General features: G+C 37.9%; 1 protein-coding gene across 5 annotated transcripts in view; it reads right to left on the reverse strand.

The window, feature by feature from the left end:
• Window positions 1-298: 298 nt before the first annotated feature.
• FAM114A2 (family with sequence similarity 114 member A2) overlaps window positions 299-24,857 on the reverse strand; it is a 35,115-nt gene continuing 10,556 nt past the window's right edge. For all 5 annotated transcript variants that reach the window (XM_032851624.1, XM_032851619.1, XM_032851620.1 and 2 more), the window contains exons 9-14: window positions 18,357-18,436; window positions 10,603-10,725; window positions 9,953-10,092; window positions 7,996-8,068; window positions 4,782-4,835; window positions 299-2,816 (exon numbers count right to left, since the gene is read on the reverse strand). In XM_032851624.1, the coding sequence (XP_032707515.1) occupies window positions 2,715-2,816; window positions 4,782-4,835; window positions 7,996-8,068; window positions 9,953-10,092; window positions 10,603-10,725; window positions 18,357-18,436 (572 nt within the window). In that variant the 3' untranslated portion in view covers window positions 299-2,714. The remainder of the gene's footprint in view (window positions 2,817-4,781; window positions 4,836-7,995; window positions 8,069-9,952; window positions 10,093-10,602; window positions 10,726-18,356; window positions 18,437-24,857) is intronic.

Genomic DNA, 24,857 nt, shown 5'->3' on the forward strand with positions numbered 1-24,857 from the left:
TATAAACACCTCTCCTTTAAGTAGATCTTTAGATAAAAACAAGAAAGAGAGGGTCCTCACTCGGGGTAGGACTGACAAGGCCTTGTTTCCTAATTATAGGCCTAGAAAATCCACATTCGTGCATCACACTGATTTCAGATTCCTATGAATGTCAGCCACATGGACTGTAGATTCACGTTTCACAAACCTGTCAATTTAGGTGTCTATGCCTTAAAAAAAACTATCAAAAGCAAGTAAGGTAAATATAGCTTGTCCTTAACACACCTGCAAGGCATTATAAAAAGAAAAAAAAAAGAAATAGTTTGTAGATGTTTCTATTTCTTTTACACCAAATTAATGAAGTCTCTTTTAATCACAGCCTTTAAAGATCCTAATAGATCCCAATAGTAGGAAGAGAAGCATCTTACCCCAGTAATAACAACAATTTACCAATAAGGTGTTAAATGATTTGCGAAACGGGGGTGTTGTAGCACACATTAGGACATAACAGTAAAAGACAAGAGAAAATTTAAAAGAAATAGCACCAAAAGACGAGGTATCATCAGGAATCTACATCTTGTATCCACCCCAAACAGAATGAAGCATGCACCATCCAAAAATCATCGCCATAATCCAGTAAGTTCCGAAGCATCCCGAGTTTACCTTTTCACCTGCCAAAGAATTTTTATGCTCTTATTCTTCTCTCTACTCAATCAAGGAACTTTCATTCTTTTTAATTATATTTAGGTAAAAGGTAGGCAATTGTTATTCGGAATTAATTGGTCCTTTCATCATTGTTTCACTGATGGTCTCCTAAATCCTTAAAAGGACATTTGGGTGGGTGGGGGAAGCTGACGAGAGGGATAAGTAAGAAAAAAGAGGAGGTGATTCACATCTGCCTTTTGCAAGATCTAACCTAAAACTGGTCATATTCAGGGCTACCATCTGGATAGGTGCATAAAAAGAGTCACTGTACTGTCCCCATATCTATATCCCTCTCCTTGAAAGAAAAACCTTAGCTATGTTTCTAGATTGAAAAGTAAAAACTGCAAGCCACAATTATACAAACGTCTGAACAGGTGGTCAGCAGTGTGAGCAGCTTCGAAACCAGATTCAGACACAGCAACTGGGCTTGAGGCAACAAATCAGGACTGGGGACACCAGCTTTAGTAACCACAGGCAACTGTTTTTTCTGAAATTTCAGAATTACTTACTTTGGGAAGGGTGAGATTTATCTTAAAAAGAAATGTTCCAAAAGTTTTCAGATCATATCAGAACCGAATATAAGCAGAGTAACATTTTAGTGCTAATGGGGTATCTTTTTAGCCCAAATCTATTTATTTCCTCCTTGCTTACAAACTGCTCCCTTCCCCCAAAGAAGGCAATTACATAGAAATAGTGTTGAGATCAGTCAATGTTAGAGACTTGTTTTGCTATTTCTGTGGTCTAAAAAAATATTGGGGCTTATGTTTGGAAAAGTAAGTAAAGTAAGTAAGTAAAGGATCAATTAACATAATTATTACATTTTATTTAAAGATTTTGGAAGATGAGCAGTAGAGCTCACAATAGTTACCTCCAACCATAAAGTTGGGAGAATTTTTTAAAAAGAGTGGATACCAAAAAACTTTTAGGAAGATCACACCTTAGTGGCCTCTTACATTGTTGAAGAGAGCAAAAGAAGGCTTAAGATTTAAAGGATAAAAGTTATATTTATAAACATGCTAAGAAATACATTAAACCCAAACAAAAAAGAATAAGGAGAAACATTGTATCTTACAGGTTAAATCCTGTTCCAAATAATTTCTATGGGACTCTATAATCCCCTTCAACAATATTCAAATAACAAAAACCCCATTACTAAAAGAGCTTCAATACTCCTTTGGAGCTGGCTGTTAGAGAATTTACCCTGCACATAGGGTATGCATGAAAAACACCCTGGAGCGCCTCAGAATACCCGCAAACATGAAATGGTTCTCTAAGCTGCACTTGTTTGTCTAGAACCCAGCTGAGTGGGTTCAACTACAACTTGAAGCTTGTCACCTTAGGACAGGAGAACAATTTGAAGCCAAAGGGCACTTTGCTGTAGTTAATTCATGTGGCTTCGTGGATACTTCAGATGTTTCTCCTCCATGCCATAATAACTACTAGAATTAAAGGGCACATGAAACTTTCTAACCAAGTCCAAAGAATTTAGGTAATCATTACAATTTCTATATACTGTTTTCCTAAATCCACAGATTTTATTACAGAAAGGAGAAAGGTAATGGCATCAAGAGATCAAGCACAGGAATTGTAGAATACTAAATTAAGTTGTTTCTCTCTTGCTTCACAACCAGTTCTATCAGTGGGCTGCTAAATCACACAGAACCATAACAAAACTGTTAGTGTTTTGTATCATGTCCAAGGAAGACCAATATTTTTGCCCGAGTACCCCATTAACCTTTACCTAGAGCTATTATTCTTGAACTTCCCATAAAAGTTTCTTCTCAAATAATTTAATAATTCTAACAACTTGGAAGGGCAGTATGAAGACCTGAATATTTTAGCCAAGCAGTGAAGGCAACAAACCTCCTTTAAACCTGTTCTCCTGCCTAAATTCTATACACTAAAATAATCCTTTCTCCTTCACTTCTTCAGGGGTATCCAAAAGAGAGTGACATTTCTTAGCTGTCACAAGTTTTGGGTTGAATTTTCTCTATTCTTCAATGTTCTGACAAAGGCCCTGGGCCTGCAGCTCATTCCTCTGGTAATTCAGTTTTGTTCTCAATGAGAGAGATCTCCAGTACAGGTAAGAGCAGCTGAAAGGCATCTTGAATATAGGAAGCACTGTTTGAGGCCTGTCAAGATTGAAAGGAAGAAAATATCAGTCACTTAAAAGAGAAAATATACTGAAAAGACAACAAAAAACTAGATTAGTTTGTACAATCTAACTGAATCTGTAACCTGGCAAACAAAAGCATAAACTCAAGTTAGTTAAAGTTAGAGAGGAAAGAATGATCTAGCTCTTAAGATATGACAGTACCCATCACTGGGCCATTAAGGAGGGCAAGTACTGCATGCAGCATTGGGTGTTATACGCAAACAATGAATCATGGAACACTGTATCAAAAACTAATGATGTACTGTATGGTGACTAACGTAACATAATAAAAAAAAGGTAAAAAAAAAAAAAGATATGACAGTACCAAAAAAGAATATCAGCATTTTTGTCCAACTTGCCCATCTGAAATGGTAGCTGTTCTTTGACATCCTGCTTGAATTTGGCATTTGAAGCTTATTTATTCCTCTACTAAATGGGTAGGTTCTGTCACAACCTTTTAGTCAATTACCCAAAGGACTTTAGAAGTCTATGACTCTTACACGAACCAGATTTTCAGTCCACTATGACAGCTCTTCTTCCATGGACTCAATAAAATTAGTGAATACAAGACAGAGACTACAAATATGAACAAGGAAAACTGCTTTCAGATGATAAGTATAGATAAATTTCTATGTGGTATAACAGACATATTTATGAGAAGCATCATGGAATCACCATGCTCAGAGTTTTCCAGACTTCATTAATATCTAACAAGTTCTAATCTTCCAGGAGAATAATAGAGAGCTCATTACATTAAGATAAAAATGTACAATTAAAAGGACAAGAGTGTTTCAGATATGTAATCAAGAACAACCAAATCAAAATAGCAATAAGGAAAACCTATTAAGTGACTTAACCTTTTTTGGATTTATCAATAGCATGTACCCCTATTTAAACTTTAATGTGACATTTGCTGCCAAATTTTCCAGCCAAAAGAGGTCTCAGAGATCATCTGGTTAGATCTCTTATATCTCATATAAAGATAATGAGATTGTCAAGAAGGTAAATGCGTGGTCCAGGGTCAAATCAGGGGAGGCCCAGGACAGGACTAGACTCCTGGTTTGCAAACTTCTCACCTATACTACTCTGCCACCTACTAAATCACAAATTTTCAAAAACACTAAGTGTTAATTATCAGAATAATTATCCTGATATTCAAGGGAAACTGTGCAGTTAACAAATTAAAGGCATTTCCTTGGTGATAATTTTAAAAGAATTTAAAACTAAAGAAGTAATAGACCAATAGTTAAAAAACTTTTTTCAATTCCTATTTAAAACCTAACTAATTATCTCCCCTGACTTACATAAATATATTTTAAACAGAGTATCAAACATCTAAATTGTTTGCACAACTGACAAGAAAGAGTTTTTAAAATTTGGAATACAGAAAGGGTTGCACAAGGAGGCAATATAATCCATCATGTGATCCTCTTACATCCCTCTTTCCCAAGGACTTAACCCACCCCCTTCCTTAGATCTAATGGACTGATGAGGATTCTGTAAACACAGGCACCTTTGACAAAACAAAGTAAATTTCTTAGCAAGGAATGTTTTGTCTTGTTTTGTAACAAGTCTTCCCTGTATAAACTTTAGTCCTTTCAGAAGCAGTGTTTGCCTGTTTGTAATTTTCAGCCTTCAAGTTGACCCCTGGTCTCCAGAAGGTATTTCATGACTAAGGATCATCCATCAGCAGCCAGTGGACAGTGCTGACTACCGACAGCCTACTGCCGGGTTGCGCTTTACGCAGCAGCTTCATCATTACGCTTTGTAATAATCAACAGGGAATTTGCATCAACTACACACCATTTTGGTCATAACTGCATCAGTATGGCTAAATTACCAATCTGATTAAAAAAAAAAAAAGCCAAAAACGAAAGACTGAAAAAGAGCTCATTAATAATACATAATACCCTAAAAGTTAGACTTAAAATTAACTACTGACCTCTAGAAATACTGCAGTGATGAGGGGATTAAGGATGTCTGCCTTTTCTTTGACCTAGAATAGAAGACACACTGTTAAGTGCGCACCAGTAGGCAGAGTGTGATCCCACTTGGAAACACACACACACACACACGCATACATAATTTAAGCACAGAAAAAGTCTGGACTGAGAAAGAGCAAAACATCATCTCTGGAAGTGCTTTAAATTTCCTTCTTTTTATCTTCCTGTGCTGTCCAATTGACTGTGTATTCCTTTGTAGTTTTTTTATTGACTTTAAAAAGTATCTTCATTTTGGAAGAGGGGTAGAAATGATACATATGATCAGAAACTTTAGAACAATTTTAAAACAGAATATGCAGATACGGAACATGTGCTCAAAATACTCAATGATTTTTAAGATGGGCTGTTTGAAAAACACGGAAATATATCATGGAAACTTATTACTCATGTGTTAGCACTTTATAGCTCACTTGCAGGTTTAAAGTATCTTTATGAAACATGAAAAGATTTGGCCTCAGAAGATTAACTTCAAGAATCTCAGAAGCTCTTTTAAAGACAATATTAAGGGGAAAAGAGATATCCCAGGACTATCCCTTACAGGAATAATCTAAACTCATAAAGAAAAATTAATTTGGACTACGTTCTTAAATGAGTTGAAAGGCCCAGAATCTGCTGCCACACTGACACTTACATATTTACCACAAAGTGATTTTTTAAAAATTGAGGTATAACTGATATACAACACCATACTAGTTTCAGGTGTACAAGATTTGGAACCTACATAAACCGTAAAATGATCACAATAAGTCTAGTTAACATGTGTCACCATACATAGCTACAAAATATTTTTCTTGTGATAAGAAGTTTCAAGATCTATTCTCTGAGCAACTTTTGAATATGCAATAGAGAATTACTAACTACAATCCTACGCTGTACATTATACCCCATAACTTATTTATAACTGCAAGTTTAGACCTTTAAATCCCCCTTACCTATTTAGGCCACCTTTTACTCCCTACTGCTGGCAACAACCAATCTGTTCTTTGTATCTATGAATCTGGTTTTACCACAAAATGATTTTTATCTGCTCATTTAAAATGCCCTGATTTTATCCTTATTTGTGGTTACTGATTTCTGATGTTCTATAGTTTACACACCTTCAGTAAATTTTTACAATTCCTTTAAAAGGAAAGAAAAAAAAGTTAGCTGTTTTAATTACAACTCTACTCCTAGTTGGCAACTGCAAAGTATAAGGATCGTCATAGTCTAAGTAAGGAACTGCTCCTTAAAACTAGAGCCAAATGGGGGCACCTGGGTTGCTCAGTGGGTTAAGCCTCTGCCTTCGGCTCAGGTCATGATCTTAGGGTCCTAGGATCGAGCGCCGCATGGAGCCCCGCATTGGGCTCTCTGCTCAGTGGGGAGCCTGCTTCCCCTCCATCTCTGCCTGCTGCTCTGCCTCCTTGTGATCTCTCTATGACAAATAAATAAATAAAATCTTAAAAAAAAAAAACCTAGAGCCAAATGTTGGGGTTTTTATTTTATCAAGGTCTACATTTCCAGTACAGGAATCAAAGAGTAGCACAAAATATACTACAAATTTCATAAAAAGAGAAAACAAAAATAAGTCGCAAAAATCAGCTAAACAAAGACAAGGTGATCCTAAAATTCACATGAAGACGCATGGGCCCCAAAAAGATAAAAGATCTTGAAAAAGTTGGAAGATTTACAATCTTGACTTCAAACCTTACCACAAAGTTACAGTAATTAAGACAAAATGGAACTGGCATATGGATACACACACATAAAACCAGTAAAACAGAAATGAGAGTCCAGAAATAAACCTGTATATTTATGATTAATTGTTTTTGACAAAAGGGCCAAGACAATTCAATATGGAAATGCTTTTCACCAAATAGTGCTGAGACGACTAGAAATCCACATGCAAAAGAATGAAAGTGCACCCCCACCTCATACCCTACATAAAACTTAACTCAAAATGGATTATAGACATACAAGTAAGAGCTACAATAAAACACTTAGAAGAAAACACAGGAGTAAATCTTCATGATCTTGAGTTAGGCAAAGATTCTTTAGATACAATATACCCAAAGTACTGAACAGTGATAAAAGAGAACAATGACAAACTAGACAAATATTAAAAACTTTTGTGCAAAGACACTACCAAGAAAGCAAAGCAAAACAAAACAACCCATGGCCTGGGAGAAAATACATGTATATCATGTATCTGATAACGAACCTATGCCCAGAATATATAAAGCATTTTTACAACTCAACAATAGTAAGTAATAAAAACACAAATAATTAAAATAATAAATGACAGAAAGATACATTTCTCTAAAGACATACAAATGGCCAACAAGTACATGAAAAGAAGTTCAACATCATTAGCCATCAGGGAAATGCAAATAAAAGCTGCAATGAGATACCACTTGATACCTACTAGGATGGCTAAAATTTAAAAACAAAATAAAACAAAAACAAAAAACAATCGACAATGGCAAGTGTTGACGAGGTTGTGGAGAAATTGGAACCTTCCTACATTGCTTGCAAGAATGTTACATGGTACAGCCACTTTGTGAAACAGTTTGGCAGTTATTCAATGGCCCATATCACCCATATGACCCAGCAATCCCACTCCTACCTATCCAAGAGAAAGGAAAGCTCACATGCATGTCTGTAGCAACATTACTCATATAGCTGAAAAATGGAAACAATCTAAATGTCTATGAATTGATGAACAGAAAAATGTGGTATATGTCCATAAAAGATTATTTGGTTATAAAAATAAGTACTGATACATGCTACAATGTGAATGAACCTCAAAAACGTTAGGCTAACTGAAAGAAATCAGCCACAAAATACCACATGTTGTACGATACCATATATATGAAATGTCCAGAACAGGCAAATCTATAGATGGAAAGCAGATTAGTGATGTTTAGCACTAGTAAAGTGTGGAGGGGAAGGGAATGGGAGCAACTGCTAATGGTATAACGTTTTCTAGGGGATGATGAAAACTGTCTAAAATTAGATTATGGTTACGGTTGCACAACCCAGTAAATATACTAAAAACCACTAAATGGTACAATTGAAATGGGAACATTTTATGGTATGAAAATTTTATATTAATAGAGCTGTTTTTAAAAAGCCCACAGAACAGACATTAGCCCAATAAAAGGCAAGAATTCTTACCCCAGCAGTTGTTAGGCAGGTAGTAAACTCTTTGGACAGAGAAGACAACTCTTTACACAACACAACTGTCATCCTAGGAAAGAAGTGAGCAAAGTCAGAAAGGCTCCTCTTTTTGTTTTTCTCTCTCTTTTTTTTAAATAAGCATATTTAACAACTATAAGAAAAATCACTCCTGGTAGTAAATGTCAAAGAAGAAAGCTTTTTTTAAAGGCAGTAAATATGCCTTCATCAGCTACCTAATGTATCTGGGGACCCATTTGAGCAGGTATTCATGCTACAGGAAGAGGAGTCTCAGTCCTTGCAAAATCATTTTTTCTGCAAAATCCTCTAGAAAGTACTAGATTTTCAAGTTAAGTGAAAGGAAATAATGAACATACATTTTAAGGAGATAAGACAGCACTTAAAAGATCTTATATTCCATTCACAAATGTAGTTAAAATAAATATGCATGCATTCATTCAAGAAATATTTACTGGAAGTCTTCTATATACCAACTAAGCTTTGCAGATTTATCAGTAAACAAGCAAAGGCCCAGTTTCCATGGATTCTTTTCTTTTTCTTTTTTTTTTAAAGATTTTATTTATTTATTAGACAGAGATCACAAGTAGGCAGAGAGGCAGGCAGAGAGAGAGGGAGGAAGCAGACTCTCCGCTGAGCAGAGAGCCCGACTCGAGGCTCAATCCCAGGACCCTGAGATCATGACCTGAGCCGAATGCAGAGCCACCCAGGCACCCCTCCATGGATTCTAACTTATTTGATGATTAATGGGGAGACTATACATATGTGTGTGTGTTTATACACAAATACACCTACTGTACACATACATATATATATGTGTGTGTGTGTGTACATATAAACACAGGTACAGAGGTGGACAAGTAGAAATAGCCACTTTTCCGAAGAACACGACACCATGAAGTCGAGTCCCTCATCCCAAGTATGTTGAAGACAAAACCAGCCCTCTGTTGTGGGATGTCAGAGAACAGTGAAGTAGAGGTCTGGAAAACATCAAGGGTCCCTCCCAATCCTAACACACTAAACATTCTCACAAATTTTTTTTTTCCAATGAAAATTCTCATTATTTAATTAGATTTATTTAGAAAGCAGCAGATGTATTTTTTTCTCTTGTGATTATCTATTTTCTATTATTTTTGAAATTTTTATTCAAAATCAGCAATATGGTGGGAAAGGGGGCTTAGGGACTTAGCCTGGCCTGGGATTAAATCCCTGTCTGCAGAAACTGGGCAGATTATTTCATTTTTCTTCAGTGTGTTTCTTTTCTTCAAAGCAGGACTAATCATTTTCCTTTAGAATTACTGTAAAAATTAGAAATGATACATGCTAAGTCCCTTAGCATGGTGCCTAGCACATAATTAGCTCTCAATAATGAATATAACCATTATTAAGAATTGAGGTTCTTAGAACTATTCTCTGTTTTGGGGCACCTGGGTGGCTCGGTCTGTTAAGCCTCTGCCTTTGGCTCAGGTCATGATCCCAGGGTCCTGGGATCATGCCCCATGTCAGGCTCTCTACTAAGCAGGGAGCCTGCTTCTCCCTCTCCCTCTGCCTCACGCTCCCCCTGTTTGTGCACTAGCTCTCTCTCCCTCTGTCAAATAAATAAATAAAATCTTAAAAAAAAAATTAAAAAAGAACTACTGTTTTTATTTATGTAAAATTTTATTTTTATTAAAACCAATATCTGAGAACTAGTTTTCAGATTATCAACAATAAAAAATAATTACTAAAACAACCAGTTAATAAAAACATTTATAATGTAGACTTATGGGTCAATGAAAAGAAATAACCCCTTCGGTTACTTAATAACTAAAACCCAAAATGAACAAATCTCTAACCTGAGAATAGCATCTTGTTGAGAGGAAAGTTTCTTAAAACTTTGGAAGGAAGCTGAGAAAACTGATCAATTTGCACCCTTTACAGGAATACCCTTTATACTTACTGGGAAAGAGCTCTGCTCCTCTCTATGGCGGTCACTTCCTGCTTCTGGCCATGCAGAACCAGAGCTGCTGTTTTGTGAAACAGTTCAATTGAGCAGGCAGTCAGTTCTGCTAGGCTCCGGATTGCAAATGCATGGATATCCTGAACAGAAAAACAAAACAAGGCACTGGGTTTGGTTTTGTTTTGTTTTTAGCCCAGAGGAAATGCTGTCAGCTTGCTTCTCTCATACTGGAGGATTTGGTACCTTGAAAGCAGCAGAGACCAGTAGCTGCCCTTCAGTAAACCTCCTCTTCTACTAGGGCAGGGATGTCATTTTACAAGCTGGGCTCATAACTACAAAAACAGAAGCTCCCCTGAAGTCAGGTGTGACCACGTGACTAAGTTTTGGCCAAAAGATTTAGATAAAAAGGGGTTTATAGCAGCTTCTCGGAACTTTCCTCATGATACATCCAACACACACAAACCCTTAGTCTCTTTTTCTTCACTCCTTCTTTCATTCTACATTCTGGAACAAGGCTGCTACAATCTTGGATTACAAGGTTGAAATGATGAGTAGTAATGCAACAAAACAGAAGGTGCCTATGTCCCTGATTGTGATACCAACATCTCCACACCATTACAAAAGAAAAAAAGGTTTAGTTGCTTTGGTACCTCTATTGAATTTTTATTGATTTGGTCAGTTTTTTCTGTTTCCAACTGTTTCTCTCCTTCTTCCTTCTCTTCTAATGGCTTGGCCAGAGATGTATTGATCCATTCGTAGGCAGTATTTCTTGCCTAAATAAGAAAAAGATTACTGCCCATCAACAATTCAATTCAGCTCACCAAAAGGTGACTATATACATTGTGCACCTACCAGAAATATGTTAGCATCATGTAAGTCAGCACTATTGTTCTCACCCAAACATACATTTATCATACACCTACCTACTTACCTTAGTACTTCTCTTGACAACACCTAACACTACAGTCCACTCATTCCTTCTTGAAATTCTCTAATCCTTTGGCCTTCTTGAAAACTGAGGTATAACTTACATAAAGTGCACAAATCTTCAGAGCACAATTCAAGAAATGTTCACATATGTATATGCCTTTGTAACTACAACCTAGATCAAGATCTGGAATATTCCCATCACCCTAGCATTTAGAAGGTCCCCTCATGTCCCTTCCAAGTCAATACTGCTTAAACCAGGGGCACCTGGGTGACTCAGTGGGTCAAGCCTCTGCCTTCAGCTCAAGTCATGATCTCAGGGTCCTGTGATGGAGCCCCATGTCAGGCTCTCTGCTTCGCGGGGAGTCTGCTTCCCCTTCTCTCTGCCTGCCTCTCTGCCTACTTGTGATCTCTCTCTGTGTGTCAAATAAATAAATAACATCTTAAAAAAAAAAAAATACTGCTCAAACCGAGTCACTGTTCCCCTTGCCCAAAGGTAATGGTTCTTCTGTCTCACTGTAAATTAATTTCACTTGTCTTTAAAATGCATACAAATGAGATCTTAAATCCTTTCTAATTTGTGTTTGGCTTCTTATACCTAACATACTGTCTGTTAGGCTTATCCATGCTACTGCAAGTGTCAGTTGCTGATTCTTACTTCTTGCTGTGTGGTAGTTCATTTTATACATATATCATAATTTGCCATTCTCCTGATGATGGGCCTTTGAGTTGTTTCCAGTTTTCTTTGACTTTTCTAATACCACCATCTTCCAGTTCTGCCTCCACCCTTACAAGCATTCCTCCTTAGGCTCTTGTATGTACTGATCCTTGTTTTTCGGCCCCTTAAACACAGCATCACCTGGAGTTCTAACCTAGCCCTCGACTTGTCTCACCCTATTCCTCTTCCCTCAACCCATCCTGATTCTATAATTTTAAGTATTCTCTACCTGCCGCAAACTCCTAAATCCTTATTTCCAGCACTGACCTCTTCTGAAACGACATATTCCAACTGTTTGCTGGACATATATATTAGGATATGTTAGAGGCTGATCATTCCTCTTCCCTTCAATGGCTTCCCTTCAATGGCTCCCCATCAATCCCCATGATCATAAGAACATGATCTTATGCATGACTAAAGAAGTACCCATGACCTAGACCCTACCTACTTCTCCAGCTTCATCTCTGACCACTTTCCATTTTAAGATCTGATAATAATGACCTGTAATGTGCCCCATTCTTCGTTCATGCTATTCCCTTAGGTTAGAATGCCCTTCCTCACCCTTTTCTTTTCTCTAAATAAAGGCAGCTCTTAGTTTTCTTTCAGTCCTCCAACCAGACATTGTTCTTTCCAGGTAACTTTCAAAAACCTTCCAGGAGACTGGGCACCTAAACAACCCTGTTCTATGTCCACAGTCCCCTGAACACCCCTTAAACTTAGTACTTACCAAAAGACACTGAAATTAAATGTGCGTATCTCCTACATAAACAACATTGCTATAGGATGGTTACAAACTGTCTTAATTCAATTTACACACCCAGTGCCTGCACACTACAGAGGATACCAACTGTTTTTACCTAGCCAGCATTCATATCTCCTTTCTTTTGGTAGGAGGTTCCAGATTTTTCTCAGCTCATGTGGTTTGGGTAGGGTTGCTTCCACCCTCTGGCTCTAAGGGTTGGCAAATAATTCAGGTTTAGTTACCAAGAATATTAATCCCCCTGTTCATACACCGATTACTTCATGAATGGAAAAGTGACCCCAACCAAGGTCAATGAGCATCAGTTTCAAGACATCTGATAAAATTACTGTTGGAGGTACTTCTGTTGGAGTTACTCAAATGGAAAAAAGTCACCCTGAAGTTACCAGTGGTTATCCTACCAGCATGTGGAAAAGATTCTCTAAGAATAAAGCCAAAACAGAAGAAAGCAGAGTCAAGAGATTGGTGTGGGGATTGGTGTAGAGTTCCTGGGTAGAGAGCCATGCCTGAAGTCAGTCTTGCCCTTTGATTTTCTAGTTTCTTGAGCCAATGAATGCCCCTTTTTTCTTAAGCCAGTCTGACTACAGTTTCTGTCATTTGTAACTGAGTGTGTCCTGGCTTCTAAGAAAAGGTTTATTGTTATTAAATGAAGGCATCCACTTGAGGAACTTTATACAGACAGAATGCATTCAGAGCTGTAACTAGGCAATTAGGAATCCAAAGAAGACTGTAAGAGTCATTCCAGCTGAGAAATGAAAATCACAGGTTTTATTACACATATAGCACTGAGGTTGAGCCTTTAAAATCAACAGATGGGGCTACACCCAAGGCTAAATCATGAATGACCTAGAGCAGAACCCATGTACCCAGACATTCACGGAAAGGTTCTTCCTCCTATGACACAGGAACTCCCATAAAAACCTCAAGAACAATCTGGCTCTGATCTATAAGTTCAGATCAGAACTTGCATTAACTTGCATTAACCTCTGCATTAACCTCTCAAATTAAAAAAATAATAACTATATAAAAGATTGGAAACAAGAAAACTCAAAGTATGCTGAAAAAACTGTGAAGCAACTAGTAAGACCAGCGCAGATGGGGCCTTTATTAATTAGTTCATCCATTATAAATATTTACTACAAGCTGTTCTAGGTGCTGGGAATACAGTGGCGACTAATATAAACCATAGTCCTGTTCTTCTCTACTCTAGTACAGAAAGACAATTAACAAACTAACAAATTAGCAAAGAAAATAAAATGGAGAGATGGAAAGATGGACTGGAAGAGAAGGCAGACTTGGCTTGGGTGGTTAGGAGGGTCTCGAGGAATGAAATTTGAGCCAAAATCTGAAGTTTAAAAGGAGTCAGCCATGCAAATATTTAGACAATGAGAGCTATAAGCAGAGGAAAATCAGGTGTGTGTACTGAAGGAACAGAAGGAAGACCAATATGGGAGAAGCATGGTAGAAGATGAGGTTGGGAGTGGTGAGATTTTGAGAGAAGAGGAACAGTGAGAGATGAGGCTGGAAAGAATCCTAACAGATGACTAACAATCTAAATAGTATGGGAAATGCTCTGCAATTCCTTTGAAGAGATAAAATGAGAGAAAAACCGGGATTGATTTATCTCAGATTAAAAGAAAAAAGAAAAATTAAGAGATAAGGCCACACAAAAGAAGAAAACTAGTATCATAAATGTAGTACATTTAAAGGAGATGTTTAAGTAGGCATAGCACATACTCAGAATGACTGCTCTTGAAGTCATTATGAACTACTGTGCCAAATCAAGGTAATTTATTATACCTTTTGAAAATCAGCAATGCTACCCAGGCCTCACACCCAGAATTCAGTCTGGACCTTCCCACTGGAGAGGCCTGGAGACTTAGGAATTAAACGGCACCTTGGAGCTTAGTTTCTCCAACCACTTATTTTTTTATCAGTTGGGGAAAAAAAAAAAAAAATGAGGCTTAGAAAAAAAATGGGATTTGCCCACACCACAAGTATCAGAATAAGAATCAGAACTGTGTTCTCAGACTCCTGCTTCATTGCTTTTCCCCTTTATGACACAGTCTCCCATATAAACCCTTGGGGAAAATCAGGCCCTGATCTTTAACTATTCTACCTCTTATGACTCGACACCCAAAATGTAAACAATGTGAAGACTGCTTCCAGAGAATGACTAGTAGTACCAAACAGCTAAGGGGTTACTTGATTTTTTAAAATAACTTATTATTATGATCTCCTTGAGTACACAAATTATGTTTTATTAATTACTATTTCCCTAGCACCTAGCAAAATAAAGTTAATTGACATATGTGTATTTATCAAATACTTGAATGTATAATACATGAGGCTAGCTTCTATACATAGGACCATTAATGGTGAGCATTTACAATGAGTCAGGGACTCCATAAGTTTTGTGTGTATTAACTAACACATTAATTCTTCACAAGAACTCTACATCATCCCTTTCTCATAAAGAGGATAAACAACTTACTCAACACCACAAAGTAAGAAATAGTACATTTGGCATTTTAAGGACCAATAAAGCAAAGATCTAGCCTTGAAGAAATTTAAGATTTAGGATGGAAGGTGGGGCACCCAGGTAGCTCAGGCAGTTAAGCATTCGACTCTTTTTTTTTTTTAAGATTTTATTTATTTATTTGTCAGAGAGAGAGGAGCGAGAGAGAGCCCAGGCAGACAGAGTGGAAGGCAGAGGCAGAGGGAGAAGCAGGCTCCCTGCTAAGCAAGGAGCCCAATGTGGGACTCGATCCCAGGACGCCAGGATCATGACCTGAGCTGAAGGCAGCTGCTTAACCAACTGAGCCACCCAGGCGTTTGACTCTTAATTCCGGCTCAGGTCATATTCTTTCTCTCTATCCCTCAAATAAATAAGTCTTAAAAAAAAAAAAACAAAAAGATTTAGGATGGGAGGTAAGGTATACACATTTAAAAAAACAAAAACAACTTAGGACACATTTATAAAAATAAATATGCATAAGGTTAAGAGAAGAAAGCAAAATGCTAAAGAACATACATAGCATGTTAACTTTTGTATAAGAAAATATATCTGCTTATCTTTAAAATACATCTACTTATCTAAAAAAGAAACATAAGAAGGACATGCCAAAAAGCAAGAAAGTTTAATATCTAAAAGGAGAAGGGAAAATGGAATGGATGGGAATTATACAGTTTTGACTTTCAGAAACATGATAATACTCTATATATTCAAAAATTAACATGGGGATAGCGAATAAACTATATATTCTTTCCATAGGTTGTTTTTATAGTAGAATGGGCAAAGCAATGAAACTATTTCAGATGCATTACAGAACTGAGGAAATAAGGACATGCGCTAATGTTGGGAGATATGGGGTTCTTTCTGTGGAAGAAGAGAGACACAAACGTGTCATGAGGAAAGGCAAGGCAGGAAGAATCCTGCTGGGATGGACTGAAATTGGGAGTTGCCAGGATGAACTCATGATCGCTAATGTATGTATGTATGTACATGTACAAATACAGGGGTGTGTACACCAGAGTACATTTCCTAGCTCTGCCCACAAGGCCTAGAAGCAAGGACAGCATAGCAGTGAAGAAGACACACCCACTACTCACATCATAGCCTGTACTATTAAAAATTTTAGGAAGTATGGCTCCTTGAAGAAATGGCTGATTCCAGGGACAGCATATGGAAGATACAAAGTGAGTCCAGGATATCTTGTTATGACAGAAAATAAGGAAAAACTCCAAACAATGATAAGTGCATGTCACACAGGAGTCCGTTTGAAGGACAATTTGAATACCAAACTAACTAAAACAGTAATGAATCACAAACCAAAGGAAAAAAACAGAAACCTGTGAGATCATATTAAATAACAGATAATAAAGAAAGAAATAGGAGAAGGGAGAGCTCATAACTATAGTAGAATGCCAAAGCCAACTGATAAATGTGGAGCAAATGCTGGGGTTAGAACACATCATCATTTTGCAACCATTACAGTAAACACTGATGCAGCAAGAATCATGCATAGATGCTAAATCTAGGAGGGAAATTATGAGAATCAGGGTGTTTGTTGGTCTTAAAATGTCTCCCACAGAAAGTTTATTAGGAAATAATAGAGGAAAAAAAATTGTAACAATACAGTGAGAAACCAGGCAACACATCACAATAAGGGGAAGATGGACATCATGTGCTGTAGGTGTGATAGCTTGGGAAGGATACAATGTCGCTTATGAAGTGTCTTGCTTGGGAAGACATAACCTGGCTTTACTCATGAGAAAACACCAGACAAACCCCAAATGAGGAATACTCTCTTTTTATATAGGGGGAAAGGAGTCTGTATTTCTCATCATAAAAGACAAGGAAAGATGAGGAACTACTCCAGATTAAAAGAGAATAAAAGTACTTGACAACTAAACACAATTCATGATTATGTACTAGCTCCAACGTTAGAGGAAAAAATTTGATACAAAGGACATTGTTGGGCCAACTGCCAAAACCAGAATGTGGACAAGTGGACAAGAGATTAAATAAAAATATGGTATCAGGGATGCCTGGGTGGCTCAGTCCATTAAACCTCTGTCTACAGTTCAGGTCATGATCTCTGGGTCCTGGGATCGAGCCCTGAGTCAAGCTCCCTACTCAGTGGGGAGTCTGCTTCTCCCTTTCCCTCTGGCCCTTCCCCTGCTCACGCTCTTGCTCTCTTACTCTCTCTCTAATAAATCTGTAAAAAAAAAAAATATGGTGTCAATGTTAAGTTTACAGCAGGTGAGAACTACTGTGGTGACATAAGGAAATATCTGTATTCTTATCAGGTACATATTAAAATATTTATGAGTAAAGGGCTATCACGTTTACAATTAATTCCCCTAAACAGTCCCAATAATAACAACATGCATGCGTGCATGTGTACGTGTGTGGTGCTGTATGGGGGAGAAAGGGAAGAAGGGGAAAAGGGGGGGAAGGGATAGGAGATGTATTAAGAGAACAAATGCTCAAACACAAATGATTTAATGTATGGAGTTAACTGTTAACAAAGGATGTATCTGCATAAAAGATATTGAATTTTATTTGCTTTATTTGTGCAACTTTTCTCTAAATTTGGTATTATTTCCAAATCAAAAAATACTACGATGATACAAGCTAGAAGTGCTGAGGTCAAGTGCTATAGGTGAGAAAGGAAGATGAGCTGCCTGGGGATGACCTGAAAATTTTCCTGGGGAATGTAGCATTTTCACTGGGCATGACAGAGTGGGCTAGCAAATCAAGCATCATATTCCTTGCCCTGTGGTATGCAAGCGACTATAATGGCTATCCTGGCCAGGCAGCAACGTGTGCCTGCCATTAACTGGTCCAGAGATGTTTCCAGAGATTGGGAGAGGATGGTGAAGAGGCAGCAAGCAGCTCAAGACCCAGTGGATAGTGTCCCATGAGCTGGAACTGGCATATACACTAGGTGAGTATTGCTCTGAAAACAGACCCTCCCTACTGACTTTGACTAAAGCCCTTCCATGTTCCAAATGTGTGAAGATAGCTCAGACATCACCATCAAAGACCAAGGCCCGGGCCAAGGGACTCTCATTTGCACAAGCTAAAGGGTCACTGTGCTGTGGGAAATGATAACCTCCATCCAGTCCATAAGGGGTGGGGCCACATTCCATCATCTTTGAATCACTCAGAGCTCTGAGAAGAGGGAGACCTCAATTGAGGTGAGCCCACTGGTCTCACAAAGGCTGCCAACCCTGTGGCCTAATAAGAGCTTTCAGGTAAGCAGCATTCCAAATGAAAACAGGTGAGGGTGGCAGAAGTGTGGGGCAGGCAGGGCAGATGTGAGATCTGCATGCTAACCTGTGATAACAGGAGGCAGGTAGAAGTTATGGAACTCAGAATATACCCCCAGTTTGTTGACACCCTTGCCACGAAGTTAGAATCTTATATTCTTTATCTACTAAATCAACACAAGTTAAAAAAAAATAATGAAAATCACCAAGTAATAACTTACCCTGGCAAGTTTCTCAGGTTTGGAGGAGACATGCAGCTGGGAAAATAAATCTGTTATCTCTTTGGTAAAGTCTTCGTCCCCTAAAAAACAAACAAACAGGGGCACCTGGGTGGCTCAGTCAGTTTAGCATCTGCCTTGGGTGCAGGTCATGGTTCCAGGGTCCTGGGATCAAGCCCCACATCTGCTCCCTGCTCACTGGGGAGCCTGCTTCTCTCTCTCCCTCTGCCTCTCCCCCAGCTAATGCGCGCTCGCTCGTGCTCTCTCTCTCTCTTGCAAATATATAAATAAAATCTTTAAACAAAAAAACAAAAACAAAAACAAAACCCAAGTCCCATTTAAGACACTGCAGAAAGACTGATAGGGATGGGGGTGGTGGGCAGTAAGGAAGAAGAGAGGCATGGCAGGAGCAGCAGCACTAATAGTAACAGCAATTTAAATGAGCATGGCGCATTAGTGCTTACAGAATCCTTCTATATATGCCAATGAACTCTTTCAATAGGCTTGCAAAAAAGTATCATTATCCCATTTTAGAGATAAACTAGGGCTTGAAGGGGTTATTTCCACAAAATTGCATAGCAAAGATTAGGAGTCAAATCCTGGCCTTCCCACTCCAGTCCAAATCCTGTGCTCTTTATATTATATTCCAGATGTAGGAATGAGAACTGGTGAAGGCAGAGTACTAAGCAGGTACTATGTCCGTTCTTCCAAGAAAGCAGAATTTAAGTCAGGATATAAAAAGTGAGTATAACTTAGCCAGGAGAAAAAGAAGAGTCTCAGACAGTGAAAACAAGTAAAAGATACCAAGGTGAAAGAAAGCAAAGCAACAAGTTTAATATGTTTGGAAGTGCCTTAATGTAAGGGAGAGAAGAGAGGTAAGAACGGAGCTAGAACATTAAGGATCCAGGTAAAAGGATCCAGGTAAAAGATGGCCTTAAAAACCAATGGTGAGGAATCCAAGCTTTTTATTAAGGGAGTGAGGAGGCACTGAATGATTTTAAAGAGAGACAGGTATGTCCAACTGAAATTTTAGAAAGATCCACTCTGGCTCCTGGGTGGAGATGAACTGAATTGGGAACAAGAAGGGGAGCAGGAAGGCTGAGGATCCAGGCAGGAGATAATGATGGATAAAAAGAAAGGACAAGAAGAGAAGAGAAGAAACCTAAGAGATGATGGGAAACATATAATGCTTATATTTGAGAAACATACAGGCAAATAGGTGAGTCAATATAAAAAAAAAAAAAACCCACATCCAAACAAATGGCAAGAAATGCTGTTTTCCTCTCTACTCATCTAAATCTTACTTAATTTCCTCAGACCAAAGCTGCTCCTAACTGTAAAATGTAGGGAGAACTCTTGTATATAGAAATCTTCTAACACTTATAATCCATACAAGTATTTCTTAATCACCAGTTTATGGTTTACCAGGGTAATTACTTCTTCATACCTGTTTTCTCCCCAAAACCCTTAGGAAAAAAATTCCATCTTTGTTCTTCCCTCTCCATTTGCTATCCCTTTTCCCTTCTCTCTTGGTGTTCAAGACAGAATTCAAATGGTTTGGTGATCCTCATTATAAAAGGGTTGGGAAAAGTTGGTCTTCTAAATACTATAGCTGTAACCTATTATCACTCCTCTTAGCAACACCTAATCAAATTCTACTGCCTAAAAGTCTAAAATTTAACAGGCATTTTGTTTTCCTAGCAAAACTTCTAAATTATTTGGGAGCAAGGGAGTATCTGAATCTATACTGGGATCCATGTACCCCAAGGGGTTCACAAAATAATCCAATAAAGTACTGGGGGGGAAACAGAACATTTTATTTGTAGACATTTGTCTCCTCCTTTAAAAACTTCTATTTTAGGGTATACTTTAGAACATAAGTAATATATTATTATAGCAGTGCATATATATAATTTATAAACATCAAATGTACATACATTAAATCTAAGTACTCAAAAAAACTTTTACTGCTAAGGTTGATCAAAAAATGTTTGGAGAGCCTGTCATGTACTCCCCACAGACCTAAGTATAAAAAGTAGTTGCTGCGTTAAGATAAAAGTGTAAGGATGAGGGATGCCTGGGTGGCTCAGCTGGTTGAATGTCTGTCTTCGGCTCAGGTCATGATCCCAGGGTTCTGGGATCAAGTCCAGCATCCGGCTCCCTGCTCAGCAGGGAGTCTGCTTCTCCCTCTGCCTGCCACTCCCCCTGCTTACGCTTATGTGCTCTCTCTCTCTCTCTCTCTCTCTCTCCCCCCCTCGTTCTGACAAATAAATCTTTTTTAAAAAGTGAGGGAGGGGCGCGTGGGTGGCTCATTGGGTTAAAGCCTCTGCCTTGCTCAGGTCATGAGCCCCACATCGGGCTCTCTGCTTAATGGGAAGCCTGCTTCTTCCTCTCTCTCTGCCTGCTTCTCTGCCTAGTTATGATCTCTGTCAAATAAATAAATAAAATCTTAAAAAAAAAAAAGTGAGGGAAAAAAAAAAGTGAGGGGAGAAAAAAAGTGTGAGGATGGAAAGGAGGCATGGCTAGTGCTTTGCTCGGAATCAGAAGAGGCTGGGGTCTCTATCTTCTATGGTTTCCTCTCCCCTTTGATACCACAGACTTTTTTTTTTTTTTTTTTTTACATTTTCATTGAGATGTAATACCAAGGTCAGTGTTGCATTTTCACCCAAAATCCATGGGGAAAAACTGTTGGGGAGGGTAGTGTGCAGCACTGTAGTGCTCTCTTTTCAGAGCCCTCTATCTCTGGCAAATAGGTAGGGGAGAAAAATGTCAAAGACACAAATTCTTCTTTTCAGAAACGCCTTAGAGTCCTCAGAATGGTACTTAAAGATCAGGATTTCTGATTACTATGCAAAGCCAGATGTTGACTAAATTGAACAAATACTGTTAATGGTATTATGTACAAATAAATTAAGTTTATAAATAACTGGGGACTGCCACACTTGGGTTTAGTTAGGAACAATGGAGCAACTTAAGTAAATAAAAATTAATTTATGGATTTTCTGCTAAGCACAGATCTTTATTTACTTATGCCACCCTGATAATGAAAATAGCAGCCACCATCTGTTAAGTGCTTACCATGTGTCAGACCTTAAATATTTTATTTAGTCCTTATACCAACCTGAGAGGGATTAGCATCTTCTTACAGATGAGAAAACAGAATTTCAGTGTTAAGTAATTGTCCAAGGTCACATGACTTAGGAAACAGCAGATCTTGATTTTGAACCCAGGTCTAACTCCAAATCCCATCCTTTCATCCACCATGCTATACTGTCTAATCAATACTTCAGGTAAGTTTAAAAACTTTTATTAAAGAGCCATTTTATATCAGGACCAGTATCTTTACATAGAATATATAGCAAGGTGTTATATAACCAGCCAATGTGACCTCTTAGAATGCAGTACAAAACACAGATGGGAACAAAAAAGAGGAAGTATCTCTTAGTATAAAATCCACACATTCTACTTCACTTCCTTCTCTCAAAGAAAGGCCTTAAGACTCTCAGTCAGAGGGTCCTTTTAATATATACAACTTGAGTAAGACTAGATTAACTAGTTTTCCACCCAAAGCTTGATTAAAGATAGAAAATGAGATTCAGAGGATATTAGAAGCAATCTCACTGAAAGTGAAGAGAATTAAAAGATGGACAGATAAATGCACAGAACAAAGATGCACAATTCTGGAAAATAACAGAAACATCTCTAAAAGCATAGCAGTTTAGGATAATTTATTTTTTTATTTTTATTTCTTTTAAAGATTTTATTTATTTATTTGACAGAGAGAGAGAGATCACAAGCAGGCAGGCAGAGAGAGAGAGAGAGGAGGAAGCAGCCCCCTTGCTGAGCAGAGAGCTCGATGTGGGGCTCGATCCCAGGACCCTGAGATCATGACCTGAGCTGAAGGCAGAGGCTTAGCCCTCTGAGCCACCCAGGTACCCCAGTTTAGGATAATTTAATATAGCAGTTCTCAAAAACACTTTGATCTCAGGACCCCTTTACATTCTTTTTTTTTTTTTTTTAAAGATTTTATTTAGTTATTTGACAGAGAGAGATCACAAGTAGACAGAGAGGCAGGCAGAGAGAGAGAGAAGCAGGCTCCCTGCTGAGCAGAGAGCCCGATGCGGGACTCGATCCCAGGACCCTGAGATCATGACCTGAGCCGAAGGCAGCGGCTTAACCCACTGAGCCACCCAGGCGCCCCCCCCTTTACATTCTTAAAACTTTTTGAGAACCCCCAAGAGTCTTTTTTAATGTAAGTTACATATCTCTCAATACTTATATTAAAAATTAAAACTGAAATGTTTGAATTCCTTAAATTCACTTGACATAATTTTTAAGAAAAACAATTATACTTTCCAAAAAAGAAAAAATTTTAGTGAGATGAATGCCACTGTTTTATATCTCTGCAAATCTCTTTAATGCCTAGCTTAGAGACAGCTGGATTCTTTTATCTGCTTTTATTTTCACACTGTTGTGATATGTTGTTTTGAGTACATGAAGAATTCAAGCTCACATAGTTGGAAAGAGGAGAACAACTTTAATTGCCTTTGCAGATAATTGTGGATATTCTTTAATACCACACTAAAACTCAACAAATAGTCTTAAAGGCTAGTTATAATGTAGAGCCTGAAATCGCATAATGAAATTTTGTTACATTAAATTAAAATCTACTGGTCTATTTTTTGCCCAGGCATGACTTTGCAACACCACTCATTAGTCATCTGGAAAATACTGGTTCTCTGAATTATGCAAATTTTCTAAATGCCAACACATTTAAATACACCTAGGAGATCAAATTTGTTACTATGACCACCAATTTCATCAAAAAAATCTGTAAGCACTGGGAAGCTGTCAAGCTCACCACAGCAACAAACATTAAGTTTTACAAAATTCTAACTTTAGGTTAATTTAAATTTTACTATTCACAAATAGTTTTCCTTCAAGTGAAGGCTCATTTCATTCATTTTCAAGAAACTGTTTACCATATACCCTGCTCGGAAGAGTCTGTGTGGCTGCAATCTTTTTAAATAAAAATAGTGTCCCATGAAAAAACAGGTACTTGCGCTTACAACTGAAATAACAGTGCTTTTCCTTGAGACAATTTCAGTACGCATCACACAAATAATGAAAAATAAGTGTACTCAAGGGTCAAGACTCAGTGAGATAAATCACTGTTACTGTTTCATGAGGACAAGCTTAAATGAAACTGGCACTTTAAAAATATTTAATTTAGAGCGCCTGGGTGGCTCAGTGGGTTAAAGCCTCTGCCTTTGGCTCAGGCCATGATCCCAGGGTCCTGGGATCGAGCCCCGCATCGGGCTCTCTGCTCCTTGGAGAGCCTGCTTCCTCCTCTCTCTTTCTGCCTGCCTCTCTGCCTACTTGTAATCTCTGTCTGTCAAATAAATAAATAAAATCTTTAAAAAAAATAAAAATAAGAATATTTAATTTATTTATGTATTTACTATGAATGCCTGGGAGTGAAAACACAGTATTAGCACAATTTGGTATCACTGCCTTATCTGTGTTAAGACACCAGTAATTCTACTCACCACTGCTTTTGCACCATCAGTGTGAATGTCAAAATAACACATTTTTTAAAAAGAAAAAGACAGGGACGCCTGGGTGGCTCAGTGGGTTAGGCCTCTGCCTTCGGCTCAGGTCATGATCTCGGGGTCCTGGGATCGAGTCCCGCATCGGGCTCTCTGCTAGGTAGGGAGCCTGCTTCCCCTTCTCTCTCTCTGCCTGCCTCTCTGCCTACTTGTGATTTCTGTCTGTCAAATAAATAAATAAAATCTTTAAAAAAAAAAAAAGACATTTTGGTATTATAATGCAAAGAGTTTTGACTCATGGATTCCCTGCAAAGATCCTGGGAACACAAGAATCTGCAGACCACACTTTTCAAACCATTAACTTAATCTACCATATGGGTGATTGACTCATACAACTTGATGGACCCTGAAAGAATTTTTCTAGTCATTTTTAATGTTGGTTTTGTTTTTATTTTTACTTTTAATGTTTGTAACTGATCATTTCATCAAAAAAAAAAAAAGCAAAAAACTGTACTCTTTAGAGTCTACTAAAAAAAAAAAAGTTAGTGTGTAATACATATTAGAAATATTTCCAGCTAAACTTTAAAATAAAACTCTCAAAAGCTTAAGATTCAGTTGACTAGAAATTATGCCTTATGTAAATGACCTTGTTTCCTGGTAATTTTGCAAAAATGAGTAGTTACTAATATTTTTAGGAGTATGCAGATACTAAGAATATGGCATTAAAAAAAAGCTTTGGAAAATAAAAAGACAAATCATCACCCACATTTTGGACAAATCATCACCCACCATGCATGGCTGAATTCAAGATGAGGACAGGGATCATAGGAGTCAGAGAGGCACAGGACCAGTTTCTAGGGATATAAAAGCTCACAGGGATGACCAGCCAGACTGAGGCAGGAATCTAACAAGGGCAATTCTCTAAGCAAAAAAAGCAGGCAGTTTTGTGAGTTGC

Source organism: Lontra canadensis, unplaced genomic scaffold (genome assembly GCF_010015895.1).
Source record: "Lontra canadensis isolate GAN:19392208 unplaced genomic scaffold, GSC_riverotter_1.0 scaffold5, whole genome shotgun sequence".
In the NCBI taxonomy this organism is placed as follows: domain Eukaryota; kingdom Metazoa; phylum Chordata; class Mammalia; order Carnivora; family Mustelidae; genus Lontra; species Lontra canadensis.